The sequence below is a fragment of the Phaseolus vulgaris genome, chromosome 3 (assembly GCF_051622355.1).
Source record: "Phaseolus vulgaris cultivar YP4 chromosome 3, ASM5162235v1, whole genome shotgun sequence".
Taxonomy (NCBI): Eukaryota; Viridiplantae; Streptophyta; class Magnoliopsida; order Fabales; family Fabaceae; genus Phaseolus; species Phaseolus vulgaris.
The window spans coordinates 12,537,258-12,553,354 of NC_143500.1; the positions used below are offsets into that span (position 1 = coordinate 12,537,258).

Genomic DNA, 16,097 nt, shown 5'->3' on the forward strand with positions numbered 1-16,097 from the left:
CCATGTTTTGGCAATTGGATAACAATGAGTAAACCATAAAATATCTGTTGGTGGAATCGGGCAACCTTCTTGCAACTGAACCTGTTAAAAATTGTAAGCAATGTCATTAATTATGTTTTTCTATGATTCCTAAAATTCATTGATAATGAAGTTTAACAAACCTGAACAAAATGATTTCCATGAACATGTCCAATACAGATGGATGACCATAAGCATTGACTTCTCACTACATGTGAACCTACCAGCATATGGATGACCAACCAATATATTTGCCAACTCATGATTATGAGACCCACAAATTAATTTCAATATCCACCCTTCACCACTTCTTACTGGATACCCTCGTAATCTGAAAGGACAACCACATTTCCTAGTTCCACTCTCAGTAACCTGTAAATCCTTCTTATATCGTCTGTATTGACCTCCTCTCTCACAACCTAATAACACAAATGTTTTCCTTCCTCGTTGGCCAGTTGAAGTATACGATCTCAAAATCACAATACAAAAACCAATGTGAAACGCAACTTTTCTAACCCAATTTAGGAGCTCATCCCGAGTACGAAATACCTATAAAAGTTATAATAACAAATTATTTACTAATTAACAAACAACTTAAACATACTTTACAAACTTAACTTTATCTCATTTGTAGTAAACGCATATGTACATTCATATCCCTTCGATTTAGATAATGACTTCTTAATATCATCATCATCCCACACATTCACACCATCATATAATTGTTGTTCAAATTCTTCACTACTGTCCATGCTTCTACAAATAAAAAAAATGAAACAAAATTATTGCATTCCGGATCCATGAATTCATAAGTTAAAAAAATCATTTCGGATCCAACAATCCATAATTCAAAAAGACTATTCCAGATTCAGGAATCCATAACACAAAAAAACAATTCCGAATTCATGAATCCGGAATGCACCATAACACAAAATACAATTCCGGATTCATGCATCCATAACACAAAATACAGTACCGGATCAACCCATCCGTAATGAAATTTAAGCTTCCAGATTCAGAAATCCAGAGAACAACATATTATGGCATTTTACCTTCCGGAACACCCCCTCATCCGGAACACATAATTTAATTTATTCCAGATTCGTGAATCCAGAATGTATTATCGGATCCCGATATCCGGTAATCCCGAAATTTCCATAACCACCGTGTTTCTTAAAAAAAACCTTAACTCTTACCTCTATAACCCAGATAACACTTCGGCAACGTTGTGTACTCCTCCGCCTTGCTTCCAACAATTATGAAGAACCTCCACAACAGTTGAAACCCAAGGATGAGGATGAGCGGTGACTGTGGAAGTGCTGAAGGTTGTCCTTTTCAAATTTTTGCTCAAGGTTAATGTTGGAATATTTAAAATTATGAAGGTGCAGGAAGAAAAACGTGGGGATGCAGGAAGAAGAGACCCTGTAGGAGAGATTACATTTTTGGAAACCATAATCATTTACCTACATAATCGATTATTCAATAGGTTATGTGATGGTTGTGTGTCGAAGAAATATGAATTATTATGTTAGATAAAATAATCATAATCAATTATAGCATAATCATAATAATAAACTAAAAAGTAATTAAAGATAATAATAATACAAAAAAATTAAAATAATATATAATGAAAATAATAATAATAAATTTATAAATAATAATTATGATAATATAAGTATAATATTAATAATAATAAATTTATAATAATAAAAATAATCATATAATAATAATAATAATATTAATATTAATAACAATAAAACCATAAAATAATAAAAATTAATAATGATCAAATCATGAAATAATATTACGATTATTATAATAATGAAAATAACAAAATAAAAAAATTATAATTTTAATATTTCATTAAAACTAATTAATAATCATAAGGGAATTTGGTAATTATATCAATTAAAGTAAAATTAGTAACAAACTCTTTCAAACTTCTTTTCCATTTTTTTTACTTTATACTCTCATAATAAAAACTACCTCAATTCTCACGAAGATTCATTCTTTTCAGCACATGGTGATTGAAACCCTAAAAACCAAAAATAAACTAGGACCCTGCCCTCCAATCAATTAATACCAAAAAATTGGATTTTGCATTGTAGCTCTTACCAGCCAAATGATAATAGGTTAATCAAATTAGTATGAGTTTATACTTACCATAAATATCATTTTACACTTTAAATTCTCTAATCATTTCAACTTTTTCAACCGTAATATCATGCTTGAGCTAAATTCCAGTAACAAGAAGAAAAATAGAAGAAACAATTCAAAATTGGACATCACTAAAACAATTCTCAGCTAACAAAATGGAATGGTTTAACATATTTCCAAGTTCACAGGATGAAGGCGGTGAAATACAGCCCTATCTGTTCCATTCATAGTCACCTCCATATCTTGGGTTGGCATTATTCCCTCCGCTAGTATCTTCTGGCTTTATAGAGTTTGCAAAGGTATGCCAACCAAGAAGGTATGGCATGATAAACTACAAAGAAAAGAAAAAAAAAACAAAGTATCAAAAGTACAGTTAATATAAACAAAACAGTAATCAGGTCGTTTGAATAAAGGAAATATTACATTCACAAAAGCAGGAAATGTACTCCATGCAGAATTAGAAGAAAAAAGAGAAAGATATGCACTTCATGATATCCAACAGTGAATTTACATGACTAGTGTTAGCCAACTACTAAGGCAAACTTTACAATAGTCAGATTTTCATTCTGAGTACTCTATTGATGATCAATCATTTCTGCTACAAAATCTTTTCAGAGAACTACAAGAGAATCATGGCAATGCAGATTTTGGCAATTGACATTAGAAGGAAATGAGAGAGAGAGTTGTACATTGAAAGTTGAGGTCAAAACTGCTAACTCTGCTTTTGTAATAGGAATGTAGATGTTTTCATCCACGTTTACAAGCTTGTTTTGAACACCTTCAGAAATGCCACAACAAAGTCAGAACCGAAGCAAATACAGGCATTTAACTTTCTTCATTTATATTGCAGGCATTGATAAAAAAGAGGGTCAGGTAAGTTATGCTTTAAAATGATTACACAAAGATTGATAAAATTTTGGAATAATGCATCACTGTGGGAGCTTGATGCAGTTCCCGCAATATGCAATGGACTCAATGAACCCACAACATTTCACAGTGTCCCAGAAACATAAATATGGAAAGGAAATACAATAAGAAAAAATATAATAACAGTAACAAAAGCTTCATTAAGAAAGTGTATACTTAGGTTAAATAAGTGCCCAGAACCATCTGGAAGAGGTTCCAGCTTCAAAATTTTCCTGACTTTGCCTTCATCGCTGCATAGTAAGATAATTTTAAATGTGTATAAGCATAGCAGCCAAAACTTATGACATCAAAATATGAGCCCCTCCCCATAATCCACCCACATAGCAAAAAGAAAAATGCAAATGCATATTCAACAACATGCAATAACATAAACAGTAAGTATGAACCAGTCTACACGGTCATATAGATCAATTAATTTTATTCAAAGAGACTAGGATCCAATAAAGAAAATGTGATTCTTATTCTAAGATAATGAAGGCATCAAGAAACTATCAGTGATCAAGGATAATCCCATTACTAAATTACATTTTACAATAATTGAAAAGGTACGGGGTAAAAAACTACCTTTTTCCCTTAAAAGGGTCATGAAAAAATTCAAAGGACTCCCTTGTACCAAGGCTTATTACACTTCCCATTTCCCCCACTGATAAGGAAAACACCTGCAATCAAGTAAACAATGCTACAGATATTCACACTTCTAAACCACAAGAGAATATCAACAGACTGAATCCAACAGAATCATACCAAAACTTATCAAAATAACAAAGTCAGGTTTTGTCTAAAAATACTGTGAACTCAAGTGCATTGATCTCAGCCGTTCATATTATATCTGAACTTCAACATATAATACTTTAATTCTAATCAAATGGCCTGTATGATTATGTTGGGCAATGTCTTAATTGTGCAATATTATGTACAGACTGATAAAATACTCTCAGAGAAGATAACAACTTTGTGCATCTTTTGATTAAAGTTTGCAAACCTAACTTTGAATGAACTTTTATTTTGCAAACTTAAGTTTAAATGAACTTCATTTTACAAACTTAAGTGTGAATGAAATCCATTTTGCAAAAGTAGGCCTCTTTTTTCTTCCATTTCAAACTAAGTTTCAATACAAAATTGAGACCTCCCAACTGAAAACCAAACAAAGCCTACTCGATTTTAAAATATAATATCAGCATAGATATAAGTTATAACCCTCAAATCACAAGAAAATCATAACAACTCACCTGCTTCCTATTCCAATCATATTGGCGTGTACCAACAGCAGGTGCAAACTGAAGCAGCACATAACCTTCCTTAGATATTTTATATGCCCCTGACTAAAAAAACACCAAAAAGCCCAGTCAGTTAAATGCTGAATTCACAAGTCCATAATAGCACATCCAACAAAACGAAAATAAACATACATCGAGCGGCACGAATTCCGGTGGCCTAGGAGTCAAAGTAAGCGCAGCCTTCCCTTTGTAAATGGAGTAACCAACATAAACCCTAGGCGGCAAAGCTGCAACTGAGCATACATTAAACCAGACAACAAAATAAGTGTATTACACAAGAACAAAACAAAACCCAACACAAACCCTTTGCATATTTCCTAACTACCCCACAATTCTATTGTGGCTGTTCACAAAAGACATAGCACAAGAATAAGTCCTATTCATCTTCCAAGTACTAAAAATAGATTTTTAAATAGGAAAACCAAGCCTCCACTAGGTTTCTGAGAAACCCAAATGTTTCTCTTAGTTATTATTTTAGTTTTGAAGGAGCAATTAAGAAACCAATAAAAAAAAAAACAAATGGGGTTGTGGAAAAAGAGGTTGTACCTGAAGCAGTGGGTCTTGTGGGTCGTTGTGATGAGGCTAAGGTGTTCTGGTCGAAGAGGTCAGAGTGGCGACATCTTAGGGAGAAGGGTTTAGGAGGGTTGAAAGGAAGAGACTTTGGAGAGAAAGAGTGGTTTGCGAATAGCTTAGGAGAAGACGAGGATAAGGAAGATAAAGACGATAACATTGATGGTTGAGAGTGTAGTTGAAACTGCAAGTTCAACATCTTCCTTCGCCTTAGTCTCACTCTATCTTTTCTGCTTCTGCGGCTTCCGCTTCCCTTGCCACCCAGTGCCTTTCCCGGTATTCGCAAATATGTCTTTGTTTCTCAATATACAATACTTAATGTTCTATTTTCGTTTTTAAAACAAAATATTTCTTTTTTATTTCTCAAAATTAAATCTTTTGTAAATTAAAAAAAGTCAATAATACCTCCATTTCTATTCAAACACGCGTTTAAATTACTATATTTAATTATTTTTCAATATAGTTAAAGATATTCATAATTAAATCAATAAAAAATAATTGAAAATTAGGGATGACAATGTGAGTCAGTTCGGTTCGTATTAGGTCTTAGTTAGCATGTTCCTTGTAAAAGTTAGTTTTATTGGCCTGTTTCGTTTATTGGATTCTGGTCTTCATGTATTGGATTCTGGTTTTTCTTATAACTCACACCAGAGTGTTGCAACCTTCTTGGGTGTGCTTAGCCTTCTGTGACAGAGGACAGTGTTATGCCATGACACACATGGTGTGGTGAAGAAAACGATGGAAAAGTAAGAGAAGAGAATGAAGAAAAAAGAGAAAAATGTATTATTATATTATATCTGAAATAAGAATACAATATATATAAGACTATGTTAAACAGAAACAAAGTAACAAAAATAATAAGAAAATAACAACTTAATATCCCCCCAAGCTTAGCAGTAGATGTTTATCAACCCAAGCTTGGAAATTGCATAAATAAAATCACCACGTTCAAGTGGTTTTGTGAGAACATCAGTTGTTTGATGATTGGAGGAGATTGGCAACAGCTGAAAGAATTTGGATTGTAGTTTTTCACGTACAACATGGCAATCTATTTCTATATGCTTTGTTCTTTCATGGAAGCTTGGATTGTGAGCTATACATTGCTGATTGATTATCACAGTAGACAATAGTTGGGGTCTGAATTTTTATTTTGAATTCATTGATGAGATATTTCAACCATTGAATCTCACAAGTTAGAGTAGCGAGTGCACGGTATTCAGCTTCGGATGATGATTGTGACATAGTAGATTGCTTCTTGGATTTCCAACTAATCAAGGAGGAGCCCAGGAAAACAAAAAAAAATGATCGCCTAGTTTGTGGAAAGCTTGCCCAATCTAAATCGCAAAAACCTTTGAGCTGGAGATCAGAATCTGCAGGGAAGAAAAGCCCTTGTCCAGGAGTTCCTTTAATGTAACGTAGAAGTCAGTGTGCAACATTGTGATGTTTTGAAGTAGGTGCCCGCAAGAATTGACTTAAAAACTGAACGCAATAGCTTATGTCGGGTCTGGTGTTTGTAAGATATATTAGCCTCCCAATGAGTCTTTGATAAGCAGTAACATCCTTTACAGGAATTCCTTCTTGAAACATGTTTTTTGTATCCTTCATCGTAGGCGTGGCACAAGGCTTATCAGCAAGGACACCAACATCATTGGTGATGTCTAGAGCATATTTTCTTTGCGAAACATGAATGCCCTTATTAGATCTAGCTATCTCGAGACCTAGGAAGAACTTCAAATCGCCCAAGTCTTTTACTTTAAAAACTTTGTCTAGGTGTTGTCACTTGTTCAATGTCAGCTATAGATTTTCCTGCAAGAATAATGTCATCTAGATATACTAGCAATATAGTAAAACTGTTTTCAGAATTTTTTATGAATAAAGAATGATCATATACAGATTGAGTGAAACCAATTTTGTTAAGAGAAGAAGTAAGTTTAGCAAACCATGTAAACTTCCTTATTTAGTTCCCTATGTAGAAACGCATTTTTTACATCTACCTGTTTCAGGTGCTAGTTTTGTTTGGCAGCAATGGCAATGAGCATTCTTACCGTTGTGAGTTTGACCACAGGTGAAAAAGTGTCAAGATAATCTATTCCTTCCATTTCAGTATATCCTTTCGCAACAAGCCTAACCTTGTGCCTTTCTATGTCACCTTTGGCATTGTATTTAATTTTGTACACTCATTTACACCCAATGGTTGTTTACCGTGGGGAAGATCGGTCAAAATCCATGTCTCATTTTCTTTCAAGGCTTGAATTTCCTTTTTCATGGCTTCACACCATTTAGGTTTTCTTATGGCTTCATTGTAATTATGTGGTTCTTCATTAGATGATATAGCTAAAACATAGTTAAAATGCTTAGTAGTGAGATTGTCATAGTCAAGATATGTAGATAGAGAATGAATGACATTACCAGAATGATTTAGATGTTCACTGTCAGTGTGACTAGAAAGTTGACAGTGATAATCTTTTAGATAGCTGGGTGACTTCCTGTGTCTATCAGACCTTCGCAAGTCGTTCCCTTCATGTGACTCTTCAATAATATTCCTTTTGGGTTGATCAATATGATCACTTTCATTTGTATCAACTGGTTCAAAATTGAAATCAAAGACATCTATTTGTTGATTACCTTTTTCTTTGTTACAATCATTATTTTCATAATAGGGAAAAACATACTCATAGAAATTTACATTTCTTGAAACAAAAATTTCTTTATTATGAATATCAAACACAACATAATCTTTCATACCAGTTTTATATCCAAGAAAAATACACTTCCTTGCTCTCGGATCTAACTTAGATCTATTTCTTTGCAAACTTGAAGCAAACCAAAGACCTTTAAATTTTGAAGATTAGGTTGTTCTTTATATAACTGATCATAAGGAGTATGATTTTCTAGAACTGTAGTAGGTATTCTGGTTATTTGATGTGTGGCATAAGTCACAGCATAGGACCAAAAAAACAATAGACAAATTGAACTGAAATAAAAGACTACGCGTAACATTCAAAATATGTTCATGCTTCCTCTCAACAATAGAATTTTGCTGTGAAGTTTCAACACAACTGGTTTGATGAAAGATGCCTAAACTTTCTTACAATGTGGCACATACAAAATCACTTCCATTATCAGAACATATGACTTTTATAGTAGTATTAAACTGATTATGTATAAGAGTAATGAATCTGCTTAAGGCATTCCTAGTTTTAGATTTTGTTGTCATAGGATAAACCCAAGTGAACCTACTATGATCATCCACTATGGTAAGAAAAAACTTGTGACCATGCATAGAAGTAGTCCCAAAACGCCCACACATATCCACATGAATCATATCAAATATATGTTCAGTACGAGTGTTATTATGAGTGAAAGAATGTTTGTGCTGCTTAGCATAATGACAAACATCACATAGTTTATTATCATAGAAACTAATATAAGGAAAAATGTTACTCATATGTTGTAAGATTTTATTAGACGGATGTCCCAGCCTGAGATGCCAAATATTCTTTGTAGCGTCTTTGCTTGGATCTTTCAACTCTCTTGCAGTGTTGACCGTGACTTCATGCTTTGGTGTATCTATAAGATACAGTCTTCTATTCAGCCTAGCACATCCAATCATCTTCAATGAGTCCACATTTTGAATCTGACAAAACTCAGAAGTAATAGTGAGTTTACAGTTATGATTTTTAACCAGCTTTTGCACAAAAACAAGATTAAAGGCAAATTCTGGTACATATAATACGTTATATAAGAAAAAAAATTCAAATAACGCTACTGTTCCATCATAGTAAGCTATGACATGCAAACCATTTGGTAAAATGATATGAATAAGGTCTATTCTGTGAAAAGCAACAAAATTATTTATAGAAAAATTCACATCATCTGTGGCACCCGTATCTAAAACCCAAGAGTTTTTGTTTTTCTTACCTTTCACAGTGTTCTCATTTGAAGTGTCATTCACAAAATTGTTCACCTTATGCGGAGAGTCATTCTTCGTTTCTTGGATAAGTTTCATAATTTGATATACCTGTCCTTGTGTAAATTGATTCCCGTTATATGAGTCAGACTTGTCTTCTTGTTCTTCTTCACCTTTGATATTCTTATCCATCACAACACTGTTTGTAACTCTCTCAGTTTTTTTCACCTTTCTGTTTATACCAACGAGGAAACCCATACTTGAAGTAGCATTCCTCTACTGTATGGTTCAATCAATGACAATGTGTGCATTGTTTACCATTGTTTTGATACTTGTTTTTTTCCTCTTCCTTGAGATCTACCATTTCCGCTGCGAAACGTCTTCCAATTTCCTTGATTATCTGAAAAATTAAACAAGGCTTTGCTAATCATCATCACATTACCTTTATTCATCATCTCATTGCCTGCCAGTTGTCGTTCTTGTTGGATGATGAGAGAAAAAATACGATTTATACTGGGTAAAGGCTCCATTAGCAAGATTTGTGTCTTAACAGTAAGATAAGTATCATTCAGACCTTTTAACAAACACAAGGCGTACTCAGATTCTTTATACCTCTGGATGTGCTTAGTTAACGCACAAGTGCATTTGATCTTGCACTTGCAATCAAGAGTTGGTCGTAGTGCTTCAAGCTCTTCCCATAAGATCTTCAAATCAGTGTAGAATTCAGTTATTGTCCGTTCACCTTGTCTCATGGAATGTATCTCTTAAAGAAGATCTGAAATTCTGAAAAGATCTCCCTTTGAAAAGTGTTCACGTAAATCTTCCTAGAGTTCCCTCGCATCTTCTATGTAAACCACACTCTGTGCAATTTGTCCACTCAGAGTTCGTCTTACCCATGATATAACCATCATATTACATCTTTCCCACGTTTCTTGGAGAGATGTACCTGGTTTTGGAGCAGGCAGAGTGCCATCAATGAACTTGTGTTTTTTCTTGGACAAAAGTGCACGACACATAGCCCTACTCCATGGATGATAATTGATGTCGTCAAGCTGAATATTTGTTCCTGGATTTTCTCCAGGATGTAGATAATAAGGGTTGCTTGGGTTTTGTGTGGGATCTTGGTTACTGCTTGAATTCAGAGTGGAATCTTTACCACTGCCAGAGTTAGTTTCCATCACGAATCACACAAAAAGAAATTAAAGAAAAAACCCAGAAATCAGAACAAAAGAAAGAGCGGAAGCAGAGCGGGACTTTAACCTGCTCTGATACCATATTGGATTCTGGTTTTTCTTATAACTCACACCAGAGTGTTGCAACCTTTTAGGGTGTGCTTAGTCTTCTGTGACAGAGGGCAGTGTTATGCCATGGCACGCATGGTGTGGTGGAAGAAAACGGTGGAAACGGTGGAAAAGTAAGAGAAGAGAATGAAAAAGAAAGAGAAAAAATGTATTATTATATTATATCTAAAAAAGAATACAATATATATAAGACTGTGTTAAACAGAAACAGAGTAACAAAAATAACAAGAAAATAACAACTTAATATCATCTGTGGGTCAACTCGCATAGGAAATATTTTTTTTAAAATTAATGAAAAAAAATTAAATATAAATTTTGAATACATTTATTTTTGTTTATTAAGTTTTTTTTTCTTATTTAGATGAATTGGATAAATGATCTTTCAGTATTATTCTCAAGTCACATGCCTAATAAGATATAGCTAAAAAAAATTATAATGTTTTGATTTTTAATGAAATTTGAATTTCAATCACATTAATAAATTGACTAATAAAATATTTCATTAAGGTAATAATTACTATTCTAATTTAAAAAATAATGTATAATAATTACTATATTAAAATTTTATTATAAAAAAGATTAAGGTTTGACTACTGTATTTAGCATCTAATGAGTATGTAAACCTAAATCTATGAATTCTGGAAAGACAAAAAATACTATTAAATGCTAAAAAACTCATTATCTAATTTCTTGAAGGTGTTATGAATTAAGGATTGAGCGTAGTTTCTTCCTGCACATCCATCTCTTTCTTTGTGCACCCCATACTTCAAAAAATACTCAAATTATCCTTTAACATTTTTCATTGAATGTTTTTTCTTTAATTCTAAAATGTGAAATTTAGAGATTTCTCAGACTATTTCATTGAATTTTTTTCTTCAATTCCAAAATGTGAAATTTAGAGACTTTCGGATTATAAAATTTGTGTTTCAGATTGTACAATATTTCAAATTGCCCAGTTTAGAATACAAATTTCTATTCCATATTGTAGAATTTGGAATGGATAATTTTAGAATTTTTTAGAATATGAGACTATAAGAAGAAATTATGAGGGTATAAAAAGAAATTTCTAAATTTTAAAATATGCAGATTATACGAGTTAGCCTGCCCCATCTTGCACTTGACCCACGTGGACTGCGGGTTACGCTATGCAGACTTAAGCAGGTCAATGAATTGAAATAGATCGTCTGCCCCGCTTTATCATCTTCTTAATGAAAATTGATCCAAAAATTTGATAATTAATTAAGATTATTTTTCTTATTGATTGAACTATTTTTTTAGAACCAAGAGGTTTGATTCGATTTTCACTTTTAACACAACTCAAATTGAACCGAAATCAATTATTATATTAACTATTCTTTTATTCATACATGAGAGATATGTGTGCACGAGAAAAACTTGGTGTTTTTAACTAAGTTCATGTTAGAGAGGAGTAACAAAAGTATATTTAACATATAACATATGAATCAGGTGGATGAAGAGTTGTTCTCTTCGTATTGTTAGTTTGGAGGGAGAAAAATACTAAAACAAAATAAAATATTATTTGAAGGAAACTATAAAGGGACTGAGAGACTAATTATGAATTTTTATATTTTGAATTTTTTGTAATATTATACAGTTGTGTGTAGAGGGTTTGTTAGACTTATAAGAAGTAGATCTTAAGAGTTATCTAATATTTATACCAAAATATATAAATATAACATAATCATTTTTGTTTTTTATTTATCCTTTGTTGAAAAGTGTATACATCCTTTGTCTTAGGATTTGTTAGGCTTTGAGAAGAAGATCTTAAGGATTATATAATATTTATACCATAATGTATAAATACAACATAGTTGTTTTTGTTTTTCATTTATCCTTTGTTGAAAAGTGTAAAGATCTCTTGTGTTTTATATTTTATTTTAATTTTTTTTTATAAAAGAATAAATAAAGTTGTTAGGTGAAATTATTTATCATGATATAACATAAGTTTATTATGTCAACAAAAATAAGACTCAATACATGTAGTAATAAAATAATATAAATAAAATCGCAAAATCGATTCAAATCAAATAGTTAGTTTCTTTTTGGCAAGGATTTTTTTATATTCAAACTAAACTAATATGCATATAACTTTTATGTTTAGTTCATATACATTTTTAACCAAAAACTAAATAATCCATATTGGAACACTCTTAAATATAGTTTATGTTGTATGTAAATTTTACATCGGAGACATACTAAATTGGTTATAAGTGTAATTGATATGGTATATACACACCAATGTTGACATTAGGAAGCAATATAATATGGTAAATTCTACATTGATTATAATAGGAATTAATGTATTATGTCCTAAGAGAAATTCTACTTGGTGATCCTTCATTCTCATTCTTTTCCTTCACTTTTCTTCTTAACAACATGTCTTTAATGTTTTGTTATCAAATGATTCTACTCTCGCAACAACCCACCATTGCAACCACTCATCACTATGGCTACCTTCTCATGTGAAAAAACTCTCTGCAATGCGGATTGGCCCGCCCCGCACTTGGTCTGTAAAAATCGGGTTGGGTTGGCCCGCTCCGGATAAAATTTGCGGGCTGATTTTTCTAACCCGTCCCGCATAAGAAATATTTATTAAAAAAATAATTTTTTAAATACAAATTTTGAATTTTTTTTTATTTAGATGCATTAGGTAAATGGTTTCATAATATTATTTTCATGAAACATGCGTAATAACATGCTTTAAAAATTTTGGAATGTAAAATATGAGACTAGATGAAGAAAATATAGGGGTGTAGAAAAAAAAATTATACATTTTAAAGTTATGTGGGTTATGCGGGTCAACCCGCCCCGCCCGGCCCCGCACTTAGCCCGCGCGGGCTGCAGGTTATGCGGAACGAGCCTAAGTGGATTAGCGGGTTGAAATAAGCGGGTCGCGAGCCGGCCCGCATGGCCCGCCCTAATTTGCCACCCCTAAACAAAACCCTCTCATAAATTGTTAAAGGTCATTAATGTTAGATGTTGTTTTCAATTTGGGTTTGGTGTCTACATTTTCTAGGTTTGGAGTGTTGTTTCTCGATATGGTCCTTATTGGATGTTGTTTAAAGGAATCTTTGGTTTGAGGTTTCCAACAAGGATAATGAGGCACAAATATTGGTTTTGGTGACATGGTAAGAAATAGTCATGTTTCTTTTAAATGAAAAAACAAAACTTCTTCATTACCCAAAATTTTTACAGACAATATGAAAATTTATAAAAAAAATTAAGCATAAATCAATATTTATCGGTAGAATTTGTCGATAATTAAGCGCAAACATAATTTATTGGTAAAATTAATAATAATAATAATAAGGTTAATATTATTAATAATAATGATTTTAATATCAATAAAATTAATAATAATTACAATAATAATAATTACAGTAATAATAATAATAATTTTAATAATATTAATCATTATTATAAAAATGTAAACATTATTATTATATTTATTAAAGTTATTAATGTTAACATTATTATTATTATGTTTATTAATATTAATAATAATAGTAATAGTAATAGTATTAATAATAATTAAAATAATATTAATTTTTGTAACATCTCTATTTTTATCCATATTTAATAAAATAATATATATGCAATAATTAATTAATATATAAATATATAACTATCTCATATTGTATCTCAAAATATATCCCTTGTCATAAGGATTTTAATATATACACAAAAGTTAAAAAAATAAAATAAAATCAAACAATAAGGTAAATTGGCTATAAAGAAATTCTATATAATTTGAATTTCAATTTAACAAACATAAGTCATCAAGTCTAATACAATTTCTCAAACCATCAAGTGTCCATCATAATTCATCATTCACATTTGATACAAACCACATCAACCAGTAGATGACTAAAGACATAACAAGCACTTCACAAATAGGTTAGTCATCTCAATATACAAAGTCAGGCCCCACCAAACCTCGAGAGAGTATCAACAAAAGAAGAACCAAATATAAATCAAAATATCAGAAGTTCTTCCTTCTTGTCTTTCCATAAGAGAAGTTATGTACATAAATTGGGCTCACTTTTGGGGTCTTAATAGAAGAATAAACTAGAGTATGGTGTGCTTAGTAATTTGAGTAGGGTATGTTTAATAATTTAAGTAGGGTGTGCTTAGTAATTTGAGTAGGGTATGCTTAGTAATTTGAGTAGGGGGGTATGCTTAGTAATTTAAGTAGGGTGTGCTTAGAAAATGTTTAAGTTTTGTGCACATAGTTGCCTATTATCCAACCAAAAGAACCATGATGGTAAAAGAGGTAAATAAAGACAAAAAAAAATAAAAAAAAAACAAATATGAAAAAGATGACAAAAATAACAAAATGGGTCTCATCACCTCACCAAACGTGGTGAAAACCGTAATGTTCATCCGTCCAAAAAATAAAAATTGTCGTCTCACTTTAGTACTTTTCTTCCTTCTCTTGTTAATTTATTACATCCAACATTTGTTAGAGAAATGTAAGAATATTTTTCAAAATCCTTCTAAAGGTTTACGCCTTATAAGAAGTTTTTGACACCAAATTCCCTTTGATCGTACATGTTCTCTACAAATATTACATGTAACTAGAACCATTCCACCCAAACTCTGAAATATCAATGAACATAAGTTTGCTTCACAACTCACATATATAAATCAAGTGAACAAACTAACTATGTTATTTGCAGGAGTTCTAAATTCGAGGTCGAATTTTGTCCAACTTAGGGAGCATGATACAAACCACATCATCCAGCAAATGGCTAAGGACACAACAAGCACTTCACAAATAGGTCAGTCATCTCGGTATATAAAGTCAGACCCCGCCAAACCTCAAGAGAGCATCAACAGAAGAAGAACAAAATATAAACCAGAATATCAGAAGTTCTTCCTTCTTGTCTTTCCACAAGAGAAGTTATGTACATAAATTGGACTTACTTTGGGGGTCCAAATAGAAGAATAGACTAGAGTAGGGTGTGCTTAGTAATTCGAGTAGGGTATGCTTAGTAATTTAAGTAGGGTGTGCTTAGTAATTTAAGTGGGGTGTGCTTAGTAATTTGGGTTTGTGCCAAATCCACCTTTCATGACAAGTGCTTCTAGGTTTAGGGTTTCTTTGACCTACCTTCTAAAAGGCTTCTCACAAATGACACCCCTACCCCTCTATCTTATTCTCCAAGACACTCTCTCCTATAAATAAAGTGTCTTGCCTCATGTATTTCACACTAGATATTGAATTTTGAATAGAAAAGAAACTAGATAGGAGTGTTTAGTGAGCTTTGTCTCCTAGGAATTTGGTCTAATCTTGGATGTTTGTGCACTTCAAGTGGCGAATCTTCACCACTTATCTTGGAGTCTCCTCCCCCTCTAAGTGGTGTGATTCATTATTCCATAAGCATCTCTTAATCTCTTCACCTTTTTGTTTTTCTTTCCTTTTCCTTGCGCCATTTTTCCATACTTTTATTCATTTATGTTTGTCTTTCTTCATCATCTTATGCTTATTTTCATGTCTTTCATTTCCGCACCTTCATCATCATAATCACCATACTTGTGTTTTCTCTTTGCCCTTTAAAAGTGCACCTTCACACTTACTTAACCACTTGGTTAAGTTCATGTCCAGTGGGAATCTTCTTTGGGTTTCTCACCATAATTGATAATCTCAAAACTCATAAACAAAAGAGTGACCCATAAAATATGTAATCCTAAAATCAACTCACATTAACATTACTCATGTCAGATTTCTACTGATCAACATACCCAGACATTTGACTCTACTTTTGGAAGATTCGTGCACTTGTCATACTATCTCATTGAGAATCCACACAAATATGCGCATAAATAATCTCAATATCATATCACCTAGTATGACAAGGTTAATTCATATGACCTGAAAGACCAGATTATATTTCACACCCAGACAAAATTATATGA

General features: G+C 32.2%; 2 protein-coding genes across 3 annotated transcripts; both read right to left on the reverse strand.

The window, feature by feature from the left end:
* Positions 1–2,151: 2,151 nt before the first annotated feature.
* Positions 2,152–5,280, reverse strand: LOC137806609 (single-stranded DNA-binding protein WHY1, chloroplastic). Of its 2 annotated transcripts, none has more exons than XM_068606820.1 (7): positions 4,926–5,280; positions 4,512–4,612; positions 4,332–4,424; positions 3,667–3,761; positions 3,259–3,332; positions 2,865–2,953; positions 2,152–2,506 (listed from the first exon to the last, which is right to left on the reverse strand). In XM_068606820.1, the coding sequence occupies exons 1-7, from the start codon at positions 5,146–5,148 to the stop codon at positions 2,387–2,389; spliced, it is 795 nt and encodes a 264-aa protein (XP_068462921.1). In that variant the 5' UTR covers positions 5,149–5,280; the 3' UTR covers positions 2,152–2,386. The 2 variants fall into 2 exon arrangements, with proteins under 2 accessions (XP_068462921.1, XP_068462922.1); XM_068606821.2 differs by having other exon boundaries at positions 4,512–4,606; positions 4,926–5,254.
* Positions 5,281–9,683: 4,403 nt separating this feature from the next.
* Positions 9,684–10,037, reverse strand: LOC137839095 (uncharacterized). The gene has a single exon (XM_068648224.2). The coding sequence runs from the start codon at positions 10,035–10,037 to the stop codon at positions 9,684–9,686; it is 354 nt and encodes a 117-aa protein (XP_068504325.2).
* Between the last annotated feature and the right edge of the window lie 6,060 nt (positions 10,038–16,097).